General features: G+C 34.2%; 1 protein-coding gene and 1 pseudogene across 1 annotated transcript in view; one reads left to right on the forward strand and one right to left on the reverse strand.

The window, feature by feature from the left end:
- Positions 1–5,617: 5,617 nt before the first annotated feature.
- The window catches only part of ARMH4 (armadillo-like helical domain containing 4), a 120,818-nt gene continuing 108,173 nt past the window's right edge, over positions 5,618–18,262 (reverse strand). The window contains exons 6-8 of the mRNA XM_027842933.1: positions 12,732–12,763; positions 5,910–6,044; positions 5,618–5,686 (exon numbers count right to left, since the gene is read on the reverse strand). Of these exons, the coding sequence (XP_027698734.1) occupies positions 5,618–5,686; positions 5,910–6,044; positions 12,732–12,763 (236 nt within the window). The remainder of the gene's footprint in view (positions 5,687–5,909; positions 6,045–12,731; positions 12,764–18,262) is intronic.
- LOC114028596 lies at positions 9,695–10,277 on the forward strand (annotated as a pseudogene).

An 18,262-nucleotide genomic window follows, 5' to 3' on the forward strand; every position in this document is an offset into this window, starting at 1 on the left:
CCAACTCCATAATTGATGACCTGTGATACTCATAATCATTCCAAAAATATTCTTCAAGTTAGTTTTTTTGGTTTTTGGGGGTTTTTTTGGGGTTTTTTTGGGGTTTTTTGCTGCTTAACCACCTTTTAAAAATAATTAAAACTCAAAAATCCTTATGTGGAGGATTATTTATGGTATCACACATTTCAACAATTCAAGATTTATTATGTTTTTCAAGTCAGTCAACATACATTTATTAATAAATGCATTAATTAACATATTTATTAAATGCATATTGGCTGATTGACAAGTCAGACTACATCATTCCTCTGCTTAAAACCTTCAGGGGCTCTCTGTTGTCTATTTGGTAAAAAACAAAAAAAAGAAAGTCTCTTTATGTTGCATACAAAGCACTCTACAATCTGGTTTCAGCATATTTTCTACTTTTCTAATAATTAGTTAGCATTTATATAGCACTTCAAGGTTTGAACAATTGTTTTACAAATACTGTTATGCTTTATTCTCATTACATTTTATCCTCACAACAACACTAGGAGAGAGGTGCTATTCTAATTACCACTTTACATATGAGGAAACTGAGGCTGAGAGGAGTTAAGTGATTAGTCCAGGGTCATATAGCTAGATAGAGCAGGATTCAAACTCAAATTTTCCTGACTCCAAGTCCCAGCACTCTATCCACTGTGTCTCCTAGCTGACTCTTTGCATCCTGAAGCAACCTATTCTATTTTGGGATAGTTCATTGGACTGGTTGTCAAAAAGGTTTTTCTTATATTGGCTAGAATCTGCCTCTTTGACAGTACCATTCATTGTTACCACTTCCATCCTCTGAGACCAAACACAAAAGTCTAGTCCATCTTCCACAGGTCCCCTCTAAGTCTCTTCTTCTCTGGGTTAAATGTACCTAGTTCCTTTACGCATCCCTCATTTAATATGGTTTCTAGACCCCCTATGCTACATGTCTTCTTGTTTGTCAGTGTCTCTCTTAAAATATGCTACAAAGAGCTGAGCATCATTCTTCAGAGGTGTTATAATCAGTACAGAGTATAGTGGGACTATTACCTCCTTTGATCTTCTTGATGGTCTTGTATTAATACAGCCCAAGATGGCACTAGCTTTTTCAGAAGCTCATAGTGAGCAAATCCTAGATCTTTTACCATGAACTATTGTTAAGCCAAGTTTTCCCTTTATTCTGCACTAGTGCCACTGATTTTTTTAATCATTCTCTTACTTTCTCAATAAACTCCAGAGGCTTCCTTTTACCTCTAGGACTTAAGATTTAAACCTCTTCACAACCCTTCCTATCTTCTTAGTCCACACATACTCTGCAATCCAGCCATATTGGTCTACCTGCTATTTTATACAATCTATGTGCCATCTTCCACCTTTGTGCTTTCTGTACTTCATGCTTAGAATGTACTCCCTCTCCTCAACCTCTTGAAACCCCTGGTTTCTTTCAAGGTAGCTCAAATGCCACCAGAACGACTTTTCCAATGTCCCAAGTGCCACATGAAACTTTTCCTAATCCCATAAGCTGCTAATGTACATGTGGTCTCCCCCATTCAGAGGCAAACTCCTTGAGGGCAAGGATTGATTCACTTTTATCTTCGTATCCTCAGTGCTTAGCACAAAGCCTTACATATAAAGCCTGGTGCTCAATACCTGCTTGGTGATTGATTTGTCGACTGATTGCTGAAAAATATCTATTTATATTTCAACATTCCTCTGATTTACTAGTCTAATAACTCTTTCAAAAAAGAGAATGTTCATTTGACAGGAATTATTTTTCATGAACCCTTGATGGCTCCTGTTACTCACCCTTTTCTTTTTAATTATTCTTTTAATTATATCTGTTTAATAAAGCTACTTTTTTTTTCAGGAATCGACATTAAGCTCACTGGTTTTCTAAATCTACCTTCTTCCCCCTTCTGCAAATTGAGATATTTTCCCATCTCCACTCTTCTGGCACCTATACCATTCTCAATGAATTCTCAAAGACGATGACAGTGATTCAGTAATCATATCTGCAAATTCTTTCAATCCCCTGAAATGTAAGTCATCTCTGCCTGGAGATTTGGACTCAATAAAAACAGGTAAATCCTCAGCTATCTTAGACTTCAAATTTGTCTTAACATTTGTTTTCCCCTTTCCAATTTGGAGATCATTTTCTTTGATAGAGAAAATGGAACCAAAATAGCAGCTAAGTATTTTATCATCAAATTCCCATACTTGTATCTCCCATATTCTCCCATCTACCTCTACTCTCATTTCCCAATATCTTTACCTGACTTCCATTTATCCCTAGGCCACTAAGCTTTACACTTAGAAAACATGTCTATCTTTTCTCTTCATATACCTATCTGGAAGGGGAAATTTTGTGCCATGAACAAATAGGATGAAAAACAATGTAACCATGGACTGAGAAGAACTAGTAGTACTGATTCTCACAAAGAATGCAACATATCCTTTTCTCATACATGTCTTCTCCTTTGTTTTGGATTCTGATATTTTTTTCCTTCATCCATTTTCATTCACTAAAATTCCAAATGTCTGGGTTATGATAGGTAAATCTTAAATTCTAAAGTTTATTACAGACTACTTTACCATACCCAACGAAGGACTCTAATTTTCACACCTTTCCCAAGTGCTGGACCTCTGCATAGTCTTTATGAGCCCAGAATTTCTACAGGTAAGCAACCAAAATCAACTACAAACTCAGCCCTGACTCCATCAACCAGCTCCATCATCATCATTGTTGCTATTTTATCCACGAAGTCAAAGCTAACTAGTTTCTACCACTCGTTCATATGACTAAGAAGCCTAGTTCCTAGCACCACACAAAGCACCAATGCCAGGAGTGATTCAGAGTAAGAATCATTAAAGTGGGCCCAGTCCTAGTTCAAGCTGCTCGCACCCTTTGGATGCCTCCCATTTTATTTGTCATTTGTTCTTATGGGACTGATTTCCCCTTGGAACTTGTTTTCATTAACAATGTATTTTCACAAACTAGCTGTTAGTCAAGGTGTACCTGTATTACCATTCACAGAATCAATTTACTACAAAAGATACAGCTAGACCTTTCTTTCTGATCTTCTAACTAACCAATGTAGAACACTGGTTTTATGGACAAACCTTTTGCCATTGGTGAAAACGACTCAAATGGATACATTAGCTATGTATCCACAGCCTATGGATGTCCTAAGAACCAAAGGATTATAAATCTCCTATTATTTGAATACCCAATGGCACTGAGATTGACACCTGAAAAACATGTCTATTTTTTTCTCTTTGTCTTCTGGCATTTAAATAGTCACCAGCTCCTGACTATAGAGTCTGATTTTTTTCATAAGTGTAAGTTTAGAGATCATCCACATTCATTCTTCTAGAAACTGATAAGGAAGAAGGAGCTTACCTCTCAGAAGAAGTTTAAATTCTTCTTAGTGCTCTGTAGGTACTGCTGTTTATAAGTTTAGTTTATTAATCATGGTCTAGTTAAGGCATCAGTTTAATAATAGGCTATGGCACTAATGATTGTTAGTATCAGAGCAAATGATATTGAAATCTTTACTTAATTTGTGAAAAATATATAGTTGCCCCTAACCCTTATGAGAAACTCATGACTATATGAGTGCTCTGGGATCTGAGAAATATATCATGAAAAATGCTTAAACCCCAACTTAGTTCCCTGTAACAGGAAAAAAAGTTGTCTCCATACACAAATATTTAAAACAGTCACCTATAGCAGGTAATGGCTCTTGAAGAGATCATGATGTCTATTCAAGGCTTCTGTTAAATCTGACTTTTGATTTTACCACTTCCCTAATCACTACCTTATATTTGCTTCTAGTCTTATCTATAGCATTGCCTAGTATTCAACTCTCTCCATCTAATGCTACACATCTACTCATTTCTCTGGGCAAAAAATAATTGAAAATGTCTAGAATAATAGTTTATATCATTAGTGTTTAGGAAGAAATTCACCTGAGTCTCTAACACCTGAGTCAGCTGTAACTAAAGAATGGGTTTAAGAAGAGAATGTCTTTCTGATTTCCCAGAGATGATATGTAGGCTTGACATGTTGTAAAGAAGATGAAAGGAGAAAAAATAATTTGTGTAAGTGACAGGTAAAGAAACAGAGGAAAAGAGTAGGGAAGGAAATTTTCATTTTAAAGAACTATTAAGTGAGATCAACTTTATAGAAATCGATACAATAGAATTCTAATTTTTTAAAGGATGGCTCAGAAAGGTCACTACCTTCTCCGTGGTACAATTAGAAGATACAGGCCTGGAGAGTCAATATATCAAAGTTCTTGTATTGGCACTGCCACAGATTCACTCTATGACCTTGAGTTAGTCATTTCATTTCTCTCTGCCTCAGGTTTCTCTTCTGTGAAATGGTGATAATAATATTTGCCCAGAATGGTTTTGAAGATTAAGTATGATCATAGGTGTGAAAGCACTTTGAAAAGCACAAAGCTCTAGGTATATTATTATTATTATTACTTCTCTACCCTGCAACTCAGCTTTCATCAGTCATAAGTCCCAGATTTCCAATTACAAAAGACAAGACCAAGGAATGATGATCCAAGGCAGTTCAAGAAATACAAGTGATGTTCCAAGAGAGACATATTATGGATCTGGCCATAGAACCAACTCTGATTGTCTCTTTTTTTTTAATGAAGCCTAACTTGACACCTACCACCATAATAACTTACTTCTTTGACAATAAAGAGGTACAGAAATGAAAAAGCAAAACTTTCAGAAATTTAATTCAACTTTCACCTATATATATATATAATCAAATAGTAGCTCAAAACTCTGGGGCAAAGATCATACCCTCTTTTTTCTCTTGTCGTCTGACAAAACCAAATTTTGTCCTCAAATACATTGGTGGATTTTCACGAAGAACATCTAAGACTGTTGATATGTTTGTTAAAATATATTGTGCTGCTAAAGAAAGTATTCAGTACATTTAGACAGTCAATCAATTTGCTCTATTATTGTTCCTCCATGATTCTACTTGCCAAAAAAATGAACTAAAAGGAGCATGAAAGAACTGAACAGGAAGCCTGAGGCACATAATGCAACATATCCATAATTCCATACGTAATCATGCTGTACTGACAAATCTCCTCAATGAAAAAGATTTGATTCATTCCAAATTACAGCTACATTTAATGGCATTTGATTACTTCAAGGTAAGAAGATGGATTGAGATCATCACAAGTGATTGCTTATTAAGATTTCTATTCCAAAATTCAGCACGCCTCAGTTACAATAATAGTTAAGATTTGTGCAGTTAATCTAAAACAAGAAAAAAGACACTGATAAAAAACAAAATTTTATCCTATCCATTCCTACTGTATAATAGGCACACTGCATATTTATGAGACACAGTGTATGGAAGTGGAAATTCACAACTGCATAAAAACAAACATCATCACATATTACATTTAGGACACAGCATGCCCTTTTTTGCCCATTGAGAAGAAAAATCACCATCCAGTGGACAGAGGGCTAGAGAGCCTGATTGTAGTAATGCAGCAGGATGTCTTTTTTGCCCAAAAGTAAAAATGAAATAATAATATCATTAGCTATCACAATAGAACCATCATTGAATTCAAAATTCATCTTCAGAACTGTCAGCTAGGAGCATCACTCGATCTTGCATACTGTTAAATTCTCTCTGCTGAAGAAAGAAAAAGGAAAAATATTAAATCCTTCATGCCAAAAAGGAAAACTTCTAAAACCAATTTCAAAGTAAAACAAAGAATAAATAGCAATGGCTAATCCAAAGCCCTGGTGCATTAAAATAGTATCTTTGCTTCATTAGGCACCATTTCCTTTATGGAGTAAACTGGACCACCAAATAGTATGTGGAAGCTGAGTACATTTTTTTATTATTTCCATACCTTCCTTTTATGCCTTTTGAATCCATTTCGCCTTCGGCGATTCATAATCTTGATACTGTACAGTGCTCCCAGGATGAATAGGGCTCCAGCTATCCCAACCCCCACAGGCGCCAACATTCCCGACATGTATCCTGCCTGCATAAAAAGGAGACAAGCATTGGAATACTAAACAGACCACCACTCTAGGTTTCTCACTACTGCTGGGTTGTAGCATACTTTTATACGTTTTGAATTCCATTTGCCATCTTATGGAATATAGTGCAATTGGTACAAAGTCAGGGAGCAAGGTGTTTAAGTCCTAAGGGAAAGGCTTCACTATTTTTGGATCCTTCAAAAAGCTGGAAGAATGTACTGAAATAAATCATTCATATTGAATGACACCTCCAACCACTTGGATAAACACATTTGTCAACATTAGTTTAGGGTGACACAAATATAATTTGTATTAAAGATGGATGAAGAAGGTTTCCAAAAATGTTACTGCTATTAAAAGAATAGAAATTTAAAATCTCTGCTGGGGTCAAACTCTGATATGCTTGGAGTACTCTCTAATATATTCAGTCTCTGAGGTTAAATGAGGGCCCAGACTTTGGTATTCATGTTCTTTAAATCTCAGCCAGCAAAATTAACTTACACAACACAAAGTAAAGAAAAAAAGGGGGGGAAAAGGAAAGAGAAGGAACTTGCAAATGAATAAAAGAGAAGAAGGTTCTGAAAACCACAGGAAAGATAATTTCCAGCAAAAGGAGAAAAATTGAGTTGAAGAATGGAAGGAAACATAGAGATGGGAAAAGAGTGTACCAATGAAATTAGTGGCCTAGTCTTTAGGCCCTTGGGTAAAACGAAGTAGTCGTCTAGAAGTTAACTCAAGGGAAGTAAACGGACAGCACTGTGAAGAAGGAAGATACGAATTAGTACAACAACCCTCTTCCTTATAAGATCCTTGAAAGAAAGGAATGTTTCAAAAGGTCATAATCATAGGCCTGGAGCTGGAAAGAACCTTCAAGGGACATCTAGTTCAACTTCCTCTTTCTAGAGATGAGGAAACTTTGGTCAGAAGATTGAAGTCATTCACCCAAAATCATGAATATAGTAAATAACATTCCAGACTTGAAACCAGATCCTCTAAATTCAAATCCAGCTCTTGTTCTTCTGTATCAGGCTTTTTCCATTGTATGCTTGTGTGTGTGCATTTGTATGCACAGTGCCTAGTACATAGTGGGCAGTTAATAAATGCTAGCTAATTGACTGAATAATTGAATATTAGCCTTTTCACCCCTTCTTGCGTAACCTAGAAGTATTAGGTTCACTATTATCATGTACATCAAAATGTCAACCTGGAAATACAACCTCAAGATTTCTCAATAATCTGGCAAGTAACCAAATATACCTAATCCCAAGAATTAGACTCAAGCTACTCCCAAAAACCTTATCTGGGGACTATTACCATAATAAGGAAGGCAAGGCAATTGATTAAGAAATGGGGTAGAAAGGCAGTGGTTGTTACTAGTAACTCTGAAAGTTCCCAGCATGTCGTAGGTACTTAATAAGTGCTTATTGACTGACTGACTCTGACAAAGACAAGCTATTCTCTACTCCTCTGAAGCTGCCTGTTCTGCTTATTAAAGCAGAACTAATGTGATTCCTGGCTGGTATTTCCAAACCAGCCATTATGCTGCAGAACAGGCATGAAGGGAGAGTAAGAAAGCCAGGTAAAAGTGTTCAATGGTAGTGTTTAACTAGATCACTACCACTGGGGTGTCTCTATATTCCCTGGAGTTGTATGTATGCCTGGAGAGCATTTTGTGCAATGTACTGTACAGCAAACTGTTAAAGATCTTAATGCATAAGACCTGGGAATGGTAACAGCTGGGTCCTTGAAAACACTTTAGGCACACTTCCTTATTTTCCCGAGTGTACTTGTGTCTGAAATCAGGATACCATAGCAAGAGGTTTTTTGGGGGGGGGGAGACATCTAGAGCCACTCCCACATCCCCCCCAAAAAATTGTTTCCCCTCCCAACCAAACTTCTTCACAAAGACATGAATACGCAATGAAAAAAAGGGCATTTGGGAAAGGAAGCTAATTTGGGGGAAACTATCATTAGACAATGTAAAGCAAGTCCATTTTATTGTTTGACCTTTTCCTGTCTCTTCTTAAAATTTCTAATTAATCACTGGGGAAGTTCTGAAAATAAAATGGGAAAAAAAATAAGTTAACAAAGAAATGTCAAAAGATTCCAGCCATAATCCTTTCCCATCTTTGTAGGTTCCCTGCTGCAAACTAAAATGTTAGGAAAGGGCAATATATTCTAAATCTGCAATGTATTTCTCTTATTTATTCCATTTTCTTGAGTTAGGGTTGAGGACAAGAATTTTGCCTTTCATTAGAGAATGAAAGAATTCTCCAATTACTATATATTTTCCCCTAAGGAAAAAGAAATCAAGTGATTTTCCAAAACAGTATAAAAGGCTTGTATAAACTCTGAACTTTAGGAGAGTTTTTCCACCTCTGGTTAAAAGGTTTTTTCTTTTAGTTTGGTTTGGTTTTGTTTTGGTTTGGTTTGTTTTTTTTGTCAATGAGGAGAAAGAGTAATAAATGAAAAAGTTATGGATACAATATATTAATGAGACTCTGACATGGAAATAAATACACATTGTGAAATAATCTACACTTTAGAACTAATGTCTAAGGTTTTACAAATCCACATATTGAAAGGACAACTTTTCCCTCCTGGACAGATTTCCAAAAGTCTTAAAGCAATAAAATGCTGATCAAGAAAATGAATGCTCCAGAATATGTTGCTCTCATGTAATATCTACTTTACATGTTTAAATTATTTTTGCTCCCAAGGCTTTAAATCAAAGAGGAACTCACAGAAGTTCATATTTTATGTCATTTTTAATGAAATAATAGAGAAAGGGGAAGAATATGCATTCCTTATTAGCATGGCGCAGGGTACAAATATTCAATATATCTTTTTTCTTTTTTTTAACCTTTAAAAAGCATGTCTAATGCCACTTCTCCTGTGTTTTAGAAATCACAAATAAATTATAAGAATGTAAGAAAGTAACATTTCTTCAAATATAACATAGCTAGCATCTATATGAGCACTTTAAGTTTTGCAAAACACAAGCATTATTTTCATTTTATCCTTACAGCAATCTTTGGAGGTAGGTGCTATCATTATCCTCATTTTACAGATAAGGAAACTGAGGCAGTAAAGTTAAATGGGTCATGCATCTAGTAAGTATCTTAGGCCAGATTTGAACTCATCTTCCTGACTCTAGGTCCAATGTCCTATCAACTATACTACCTAGATATTTATCATTCCTAAGCAAAAACAAACAAACAAACAAAAAACATTCTTTTAGTATTGCCTGTGATTTTTTTCTTTCATTTAATGTATTTTGTTAATGTTATAAATTGTGCCTAGCCCCTCTGTCTTTTTGGAGCTACACGTATATCAGTATTTGGTTTTAATCTGTGTGGGAAGGAAACAGTTACCTTGAGCAAGTTGCAAGAATGATAATAGCATTTACATAACAATCTATGGTTTGCAAAGCACTTTACATGTGCCATCTCATTTGAACTGGAAAGAAAAAGGAAAAACTTTTATTTGAAAAGAAAAAATTCTAAGTACACTTCAAAACCTAAACTCTATTGAACTGCTTTTAAAAAAATGTCTTTTTTATTCTGAATTTGTATAGTCTTGGTTCTTTCTTCCTTAGTTCTTATTCATTTTCACTTCTGAAAAGCAACTCCGACCATGAGTCACATTGGAGATGCCTGAGCTAGTCTCAAAGAAAGCTATTGGAAAGGCTGGTGCCCCTGAGACACACAAATGGAAAGATTTGGAGGAGGGCAGTCTGGAAGACAGGTAGTTATGAGATCCACGAGTGTGAACCAGCCAAGTGCGTTAAAACTTATGTTGAGACTAAAGACTGGGATGGAGCAACTAGCTTCATTAAACTTCATAATAACATGAAAGGCAAGAATGAGAAAGAGATGAAGATCAAGATGATTTCTCTAGTGACTAGCCTTTTAGACTTTTTGAGGGCCTTTTTGCCAATCTATGATTACCATGTCCTTAGATAGACATTCCTCCCTAATAGCAATCTAATCCACCCAATCCTTCAGATTCAAATGTATTCTTTAAAGACAGCTCTGTAGTGATGGTGTCTGTGATCTTTTGATGGATTTCCTAATGCCCAGAAGAATCAAGAATAACTCTTGAGGTTAGCGAGCACTTTGAGGGGAGATGGAAAAGTCTCTGATGAAAAGTTTTACTATACTACTGGCTATGATTATCCTAAATTGTTTAATAGACTCAATGAGGTGTGGTTGATCAAGAAAAATGATCACTAACCCCTCCCTGTACCCATCAAACATGAATCAAGGAAAATTCTGCTGCTTTGGGCAAAAGTTCTACTTAATGTAAACATCAATATTTCTCTTAAGCAATTTGCTAATATAGTATCTTCTTTATAAGAGTCCTATAACCTGATAAGTTTTCTAACGTGCCTTTTCCAATGCCTGAATCTTCTTTGTCTTGCTACATGGATAGGCTGACAAGTCATAATTTCTTGCCAAAAAAAATGTTTTGAACTGATTAAAGTAGTAGTCTTTCTCTTTTTCCACCAAGGGTCAGAGGAAATGCCTATACATGTATCTTATTTCTATTTCCCTTAAATTAATGTTATTTTTCTATCTTTGTTTCTGTGGGTAGACAATGATTCCCTCTTCCACTAATAAAATTCTTAAATAATTTACTCTCTATGGACAATGCCAAGCTATCAGGTGTGGAATTCCAAAGTTCTCAGGGGATAGTGGTTTATCAGGATCCTTAGTTTCCCCAATTCTTCGTAACTCCAAGGTTAACCTATGCACTACAGCATATAGCCTCACATTTAAGACATAATGTAGCTGAAATATTTTGTTTTAGGATGAAAAATAGCAGAAAAGACTGTTGCTAATATATCATGTTATAAACTTTTGAGCCTCTTCTTTATCATATTCTATCTATTAATACTATATATTTTGTTGATATCTCAAAATATATAATTAAAATAATTCAGTACTGGTTTTAATATATAAGAGAATAATATATTCTAATTCCAGCAGCATAGATTTACAAAATCTGAACAGAATAAAGATAATTTACTAAAACTGGATGCTAGTTCTTGGGTTGAGGGTGAATAGAAGCAGAGGAGAGTCTGTATACATGTGCACGTGTATTTTTTGAACAGATCATTCTGCTATGAAAATACTTGACCCTACAGCATGAAAAGCTATCATCAGAATTGCCTGATTAGCTATGGGAATCTGAGGTAAATCCTTTAATATTATAGAGGGAAAAAGATTTTTCTTGTAACTAAAATCCCAGTTAAATATGAACTGCAGTAAAATAATGAAATCTGACATAAGCTACTGCAATTAATTCAAGACTCAATAGATATGAGTAATTACAGTTTGAAATTGGGAAATAATTAAAAATGACAAACTTGAAGAGAGAGAGAATAAATCAGGAAGAATAAAAAACTTGAACCTGGAAGGAAAGTGATTTATCTCTGAGCATTTTAACATGGGTATTAGACATAATGCAAGAAAGGAAAACATTTTTTGTAGGTCAGCTGTGTTAAGTAAGGTTATTTTTATTCCAATGAGAGAATCAACTGTATCCAGGGGCACGCAGCTCAGGAGGACCCATTGTTAAATTTTCAATCAGTCAATTCCTAAAAATCGAAGTTTGATTTGTTATTTTGTTGATTATCTAGATTTAAGAAAGTATAAATAATGCAGATTAAATTTTAAAGTCTGTGCACACTTCTTTTTTCTTTTTTGGAGAGCCCAGTATTACACATTTACATTTACCAACATTTCCTTATATTGCTCTACAAACATTGTTTGAACTTAGTCGTAGAAGCTATGGGAATGAAGACACCTAGTGGCTATTGGCTAACGGTAATAATAGTAACTGGCATGTATCTAGCACCTTTGTTTGCAAAGTGCTTTGCATCCATGACCTTATTTGAGTCTCTCAATGTCAGTGTTTATATTCCTGTAATGTCTCGCTCAAGATTTCAAAGGCTATTGTTCTTCTTTGCAAATCTCCACTTTTGAGTGTAATCTTCTTCAGGACCAGGGACTTGGATACGTATTCTTAGGTCTTTCCAAAGTCCAGGTTCCCCATGCAGACCCTCTTTTGATACCCCATCCTAGAAATCCTATATTTGGAACCAATATGCTAGGTAGAAGAAAGGATAAGACTCTATTTTAAGAATTCCCTAGAACAGATACCATATCCATCCATTAGAGATATTTATTCACTTAATGGTATAGGACTTTACCTTTTTGTGGATGAATAGTACTATTAAAAGCAAAGTTAATCAATCAATCAACAAGCATTTGTTAAACAGTCATTATATGCTGGGTGCTGTGCTAAGGACTAGAGACATAGAAGCAAAAATGAATCACTCCCTTTCCTCAAGTTGCTAACATTTCTATGAGAAGAAACAAGATGTAGGTCTATGAGTATACAAAGTGAATGCATAAATACAAGATAATTTTGGAAAGGAGAGCTCTTGATTGGAGAGATCAAGAAAGGCTTCATGTACAGGTGGTGTATGGACTGAGCTCTGAAGCATCCCATGTGTTTGACAAGGAACAATTGAAAGAAAATGTTTTCCCTCTTAACCCTTGACCTGTGAAAACTAGACAGTCACAACCAAGATAAGGAATTAAAGCCACACCATTCTGGGGCACTTTTATTAGAAAGTTCCACAGACTATGATATATCCAAAAGAAGAAAACGTTTTGTACCTTGTCTTTTAGTTTTTCCATCCAACTTCTCACTGGAAAAAAAAAAGAGAATAAATTTGAATAGACATTATCACACTAAAGTTTTCTTGGTGTTAACAGCATAAAGTATGGAAAGAATCAATAACATTAACATGATGAGAATGCCCCATTTTATTTTCTTATTTATTAAAAGATGCAGAAAATTGGTGCAAAAAGAACCCAGATACCAGATAAAAAGTTAAATCTTGTTTTGTTCTCTGAGTGGTTTCTATTATGATATACTTCAGAAGGTAGGCACATCATTGTTGGGGAGAGGAGGCAGCTCTAGAAAAGCCAATTGCTTTTTTCAACTGGTACTAATTCTGTCAAATTACGTCTCATCTTCCTCACCATCACTGAAGGGTGAAATGAGCAATGCAAGACCAATTACTTCAGTGGGAGTGACTCGACACTTAGGCCCGTACTACAAAGTATGTATGGAGGAAGGTAAGGAAGATCATTGTTTCAGGGACCCAGTGCTTCTCCATTCATGGAATTCAAAGAGATTGACAAAAAAAAATTGTTATTATTATTATTGCTTCTTTACAATTATTTGTAATCTGCTCAGATGTTACTTCATTTTACAACTATATAAATTATGAAAAATGAAAGCTGTACTACAGTCATCTCCCCTTTAATTTCAGAAAGTAATGTATTTTAATTTAGCTTTCAACAGCTGATAAAATTTCTGAAGAAATACATGTCTTCTTCCCCATCCCTGAAAATCATTTTCAGTAAAAACTAAAGTTATTCATTTACTTAAAAGAATAGGGACAAATACCTAGTGAGGTTAAAAGTGACTGATATACAACATATTCTTCTTAAAAAATGAAACATTTACCATATAATGATAAAGCAAGAATAATCATCACATTTATTCATTAGAAGTTAAGGAATGATCCAAATATAAAAATATGCCCATATATATGGGCCACACTCTCTCATCAATGGATCTGTGTGCACTTGTGTGCATCCCTATATCCTTGGGAGTGAATGGGCATAGGTCTGATACACACAATTTTTTCCATGCTTCTCTAATTTGTTGTTCTCCAATAAATACATTGTGATATGACCTTTTATATCTAGGCCAAGTTTCCATTTAGAGCTTATACTAGTACAAGATATAGGGTACTTGTCTAAAACTAATCTCTTCCATACTACTGCCTGATTTTCCCAGCAGTTCTTGTCCAATGATGAGAGTCCTTATCTCAGTGGATAAGGTCTTTGTATTTATCAAATATTAGGGTTCTAGATACATTTGCTTCTGTATGTTGTGTACCTAGTCTGTTCACTTATCAATCTCTGTATTTTTTATAATACCAAATTACTTTGAGAATTACTGCTTTGGACATAGTTCCAAATTGTTCTTCAGAATAGTTGGAGCAGTTCACAACTCCACTAACACTACATTAGTGTACCTATTTTCTACATCCTTTCCAGTATCTGTCATTTTTCTTTTCTGTCATCTTATCCAACCTGACAGGTGTGAGGTGGTACCCCAGAGTTGTTTTAATTTACATTTCTCTAATTATTACTGATTTAGAGTATTTTATATGACTACTGTTAGCTTTGATTTCTTCTTCTGAAAACTGCCTGTTCATATCCTTTAACTATTTGTCAATTGTGGAATGGCTCTTATTTTCATACATTTGGCTCAGTACTCCATATATTTGAGAAATGAGACCTTTGTCAGAGAAACTCACTATAAAATGTTTTTCCCCAGTTTCCTGATTTCATTCTAGTTTTGGCTGCATCAGTTTTGTTTGTGCAAAACCTATTTAATTTAATGTAATCAAAATTATCTATTTTACCTCATGTGATCTCTTGTGTTCATGAATTCTTCCCTTATCCATAGATCTGCCAGATAATTCTTTCAGTGCTCCCCTAATTTGCTTATGATATTGCTCTTTATGTTTAAAATATGTACCCATTTTGAGGTTATCCTGGTATATCATGTGAAATGTTGGGCCATAGCTAGCTTCTGCCAGACTGCTTTTCAGTTTTCCTAGCAGTTTTTTGTCAAATGATGAGTTCTTGCCCCAATAGTTGGGATCTTTGGGTTTATCAAAAACTAGGTTAGTGTGGTCATTTAATCTATATGTTCTATACCTAGTCTAGTCCATTGATCAACCACTCTCTTATTCAGTACCAGATTGTTTTGATGACTCCACTTTGTAGTATAGTTTGAGATCTGGTCCTGCTAGGCCCCTTTCATTCTCATGTTATTTCATTGTTTCCTTTGAAATTCTTGATCTTTTTTGCATCCATATGAATTTCATTATTATTTTTTCTAGTTCCATAAATTAATTCTTTGGTATTACATTGAATTAGTAAATTAATTTGGGTAGTTTTGTCATTTTATTATATTGACTCATCCTTCCCAAGATCCATTAATATTTTTCCTATTATTTAGATCTGTATTTCTGTAAACAGTAGTTTGTAATTTCTTTATATGGTTCTTGTGCGTATCTTGGTAGAAAGAGTTTCAAATATTTCATATATTCTGTAGTCATTTTAATTGGAATTACTTTTTCTACCCTTCCTGCTGGGATTTATTGGTATTATATAGAAATGTTAATGATTTGAATAATGGATTTATTTTATATCCTGCATGTTTACTAAAATTATTGCTTCAATTAATTTTTAGTTGACTCTTTTAGGCTACTTTAAGTACACAATCATATCATCTGCAAAAAGTGATAATTTTGTTTCTTCTTAATCTATGTTTATTTTCTCAAAATTTTTTTCTTTTTTTATTGCGATAGTTTGTATTTCTAGTACTATGTCAAATAGAAGTGGTAACAATAGATATTTCCTTATTCCACCCCTGATTTTACTGAAAAGGATTCTAATTTATCTGTTACATAAAATGATAGCTCTAGGTTTTTAATATATTTTGTTTTTATATTTTATTATATACATATGTTATATTTTAATATATTTTAAGACTCATGTATTCCTGTTTTCTAATGTTTTAATAGAAATGTGTATTGTACTTTGTCAAATGCTTTGTTTCCTCTACCTATTAATATAATTATATATTTTGTTGATGTTATTAATATAGTTAAGTTTATAGTTTTCCTAATATTAAAAAAACACTGAATTCCTTATATATCCAACCAGGTCATAGAATGTAATCTTCATAATATTTTGTTTTAGCCTCTTTGCTAATAAGTGATTTTAAAATTTTACACTAATGTTCATTTGGAATATTGTTTTATAATTTTTTTTTCTGTTTTGACTCTCTGTGGATTACATATCAAGACCATATCTGCATCATAGAAGGAATTTAGTAGGATCTCTTCTTTTACTATTTTTATAAGCAGTTTACATAGTATTGGAATGAATTACCTTTGAATGTTTGATAGAATTCATCTGCTAATCTGTCCAGTCCAGAATTTATTTTCTTTGGAAGTTCAATTCTTTCCTCAGAAATCAGATTGTTTAAATTCTATGTTGCTTATCCTATTAATCTAGATATATTATATTTTTCTAAATATTTACTTATTGTATTTGTCAGTTTTATTGGCATAAATAGTTTCTAGTAATATTTTTATGTTAACAATTTCGATTTCCTCTTTCTTCTTTTTGACCAAACTAGTTAATGACTTATCTATTTTATTGAGTTGTTGGATTTGTTTGTTTTTTCCACCAAAAATAACAGCCTCTGGTTTTGCTAATTAATTCAATTTTTTAAAATTGTATTCATCTCTTATTTTATTTCTAAAATATCTATGCTGGTGTTTAATTGAGGTTTCTAAATGTTGGTTTTTTACCATTTTTAATAGCATCCTCAATTCACCGATTTATTTTTCTTTTTTGTTAATAAAAATGTTTGGAGACATAAATTTTTCCCTAAGGACTTCTTTGGCAGTCCCAAATTTTGCTATGTTGTCTCATTGTTGGTATAATCTTTAATGAAATTATCTATTACAATTACTCATTAGTCTTCTTTCTTGTTGTTTTTTATTCATTCTGATCTTTGCTCTAAAAAGTTGATGGCCCAAATGTACACAGACAGCTAATTCAGGAATAATTTTCACATCAATATTGTTTTTTCCTGTACATTAAAATATAATCTCATTCATTCTTTATAATGCTATTTGATGTTTTCTATGTCTAGCATCTACCAGTTCTTTTTTAAAATAAAGTGTTCCAGATATAGAGGTGTGAGCCTTCTGTGTTATGTAAAGGTCTTGTGGCCTCTCTCCTTCCTTATTCCTAAACCATGCTTTCCCATATATTTCTCCTCATCCTCAGTTTTTCCCCAATTTTTTATTGAAGTCATCAAGTATCACTAAGACCATATGTTGATTTTATTTGGAGGGTTTTATAAAGTTCTTCAAAAAACTTCCCTATTACTCAATCCTTATCAATTGATGATAGTTTATGAGCTGTAATTATTTTCATGGTGGTCTTTTCACATACATTTGTCATTTCTACATTATGTGATAACCAAACATCTCATGAAATAATGTCTCTTATTGCCTCTGAGTATATAATGAAACCCACTCTGTCAATTCATTTCTTTGCTTCTCCAAGAAATACCTGTGACCCAGGATTCCATTTAGCTACAAATTCCTTCTTTCTCCACCTTTTACAATAAGTCTCCTATCCATACATCAAAGTTATTTAAGATTCCTTTTTAGATGAAACAACAAAGTAACGCTATTCAATCTCCCTCTAGTAAGAAACATCAGGTGAGACATAAAACAAGTATATGTATGCTCACCAAAGCTATTCATCACTAAGTCTGAGGAGAAAGTGGAATACAGGTCAAAGAGGGATTCCCAGTAGCTGGTAAGGTCCTAGGGTTGATTGCATCAAGCCATAGAAAATTGCAGAGCCTCCCACAAGAGATCTGTAATCACTCAAAGGAATTTGGCCTGACCATCCAGATGGGAAAGAGCAAGCAGATAAAGAATGTCTGTTGTCCATATTTCATTATGCATTTAAATAAGTATTCTATGAAGCTTGTCTAACAGTACAGCTATCTGGAACAAACTCGTTTCAGACAATTTTTTTCTAATACAATATTGGTCTCGGAATTGAAAAGGAAGAGCAAAGCAGCTTCATTGCTTTGGGGATATTGTAAATTTCTTTTATTTAATCTATGCTTCCCATGAAAGCAAAACCCTATCTTTTCAATACCAACATTTTACTGGTATTGCTGCATGGTAACAACATGTGGAACACCATTAGCTGTGAAGAGCTAAAGATGAATATCACCCAAAGGGCAATAGAGAGATGCCTTGTGGGTGTAAACAGGCTGTAATATATAAGCAATGAAGAAGAATTGGTGCAAAGAATGTTATCAAAGAATTTTACACACGAAAAAGCAGTCTGGTCACATGGCAAGAGTGAGGGAAGACAAATGGACAGCTAAAGTGATCCACTGGTGCTCTCAGGATGTCAGAAAAAGCAAGGAAGGCTTCTAACACATAAAGTGACCTCTGCTAGGTGAACTTTTGGGAGAGTATGAATGAGAGTCACACAGGATAGATGAGCAAGGA

The sequence above is a fragment of the Vombatus ursinus genome, unplaced genomic scaffold, assembly GCF_900497805.2.
Source record: "Vombatus ursinus unplaced genomic scaffold, bare-nosed wombat genome assembly UNPS02014893.1, whole genome shotgun sequence".
NCBI classification, from domain to species: Eukaryota; Metazoa; Chordata; class Mammalia; order Diprotodontia; family Vombatidae; genus Vombatus; species Vombatus ursinus.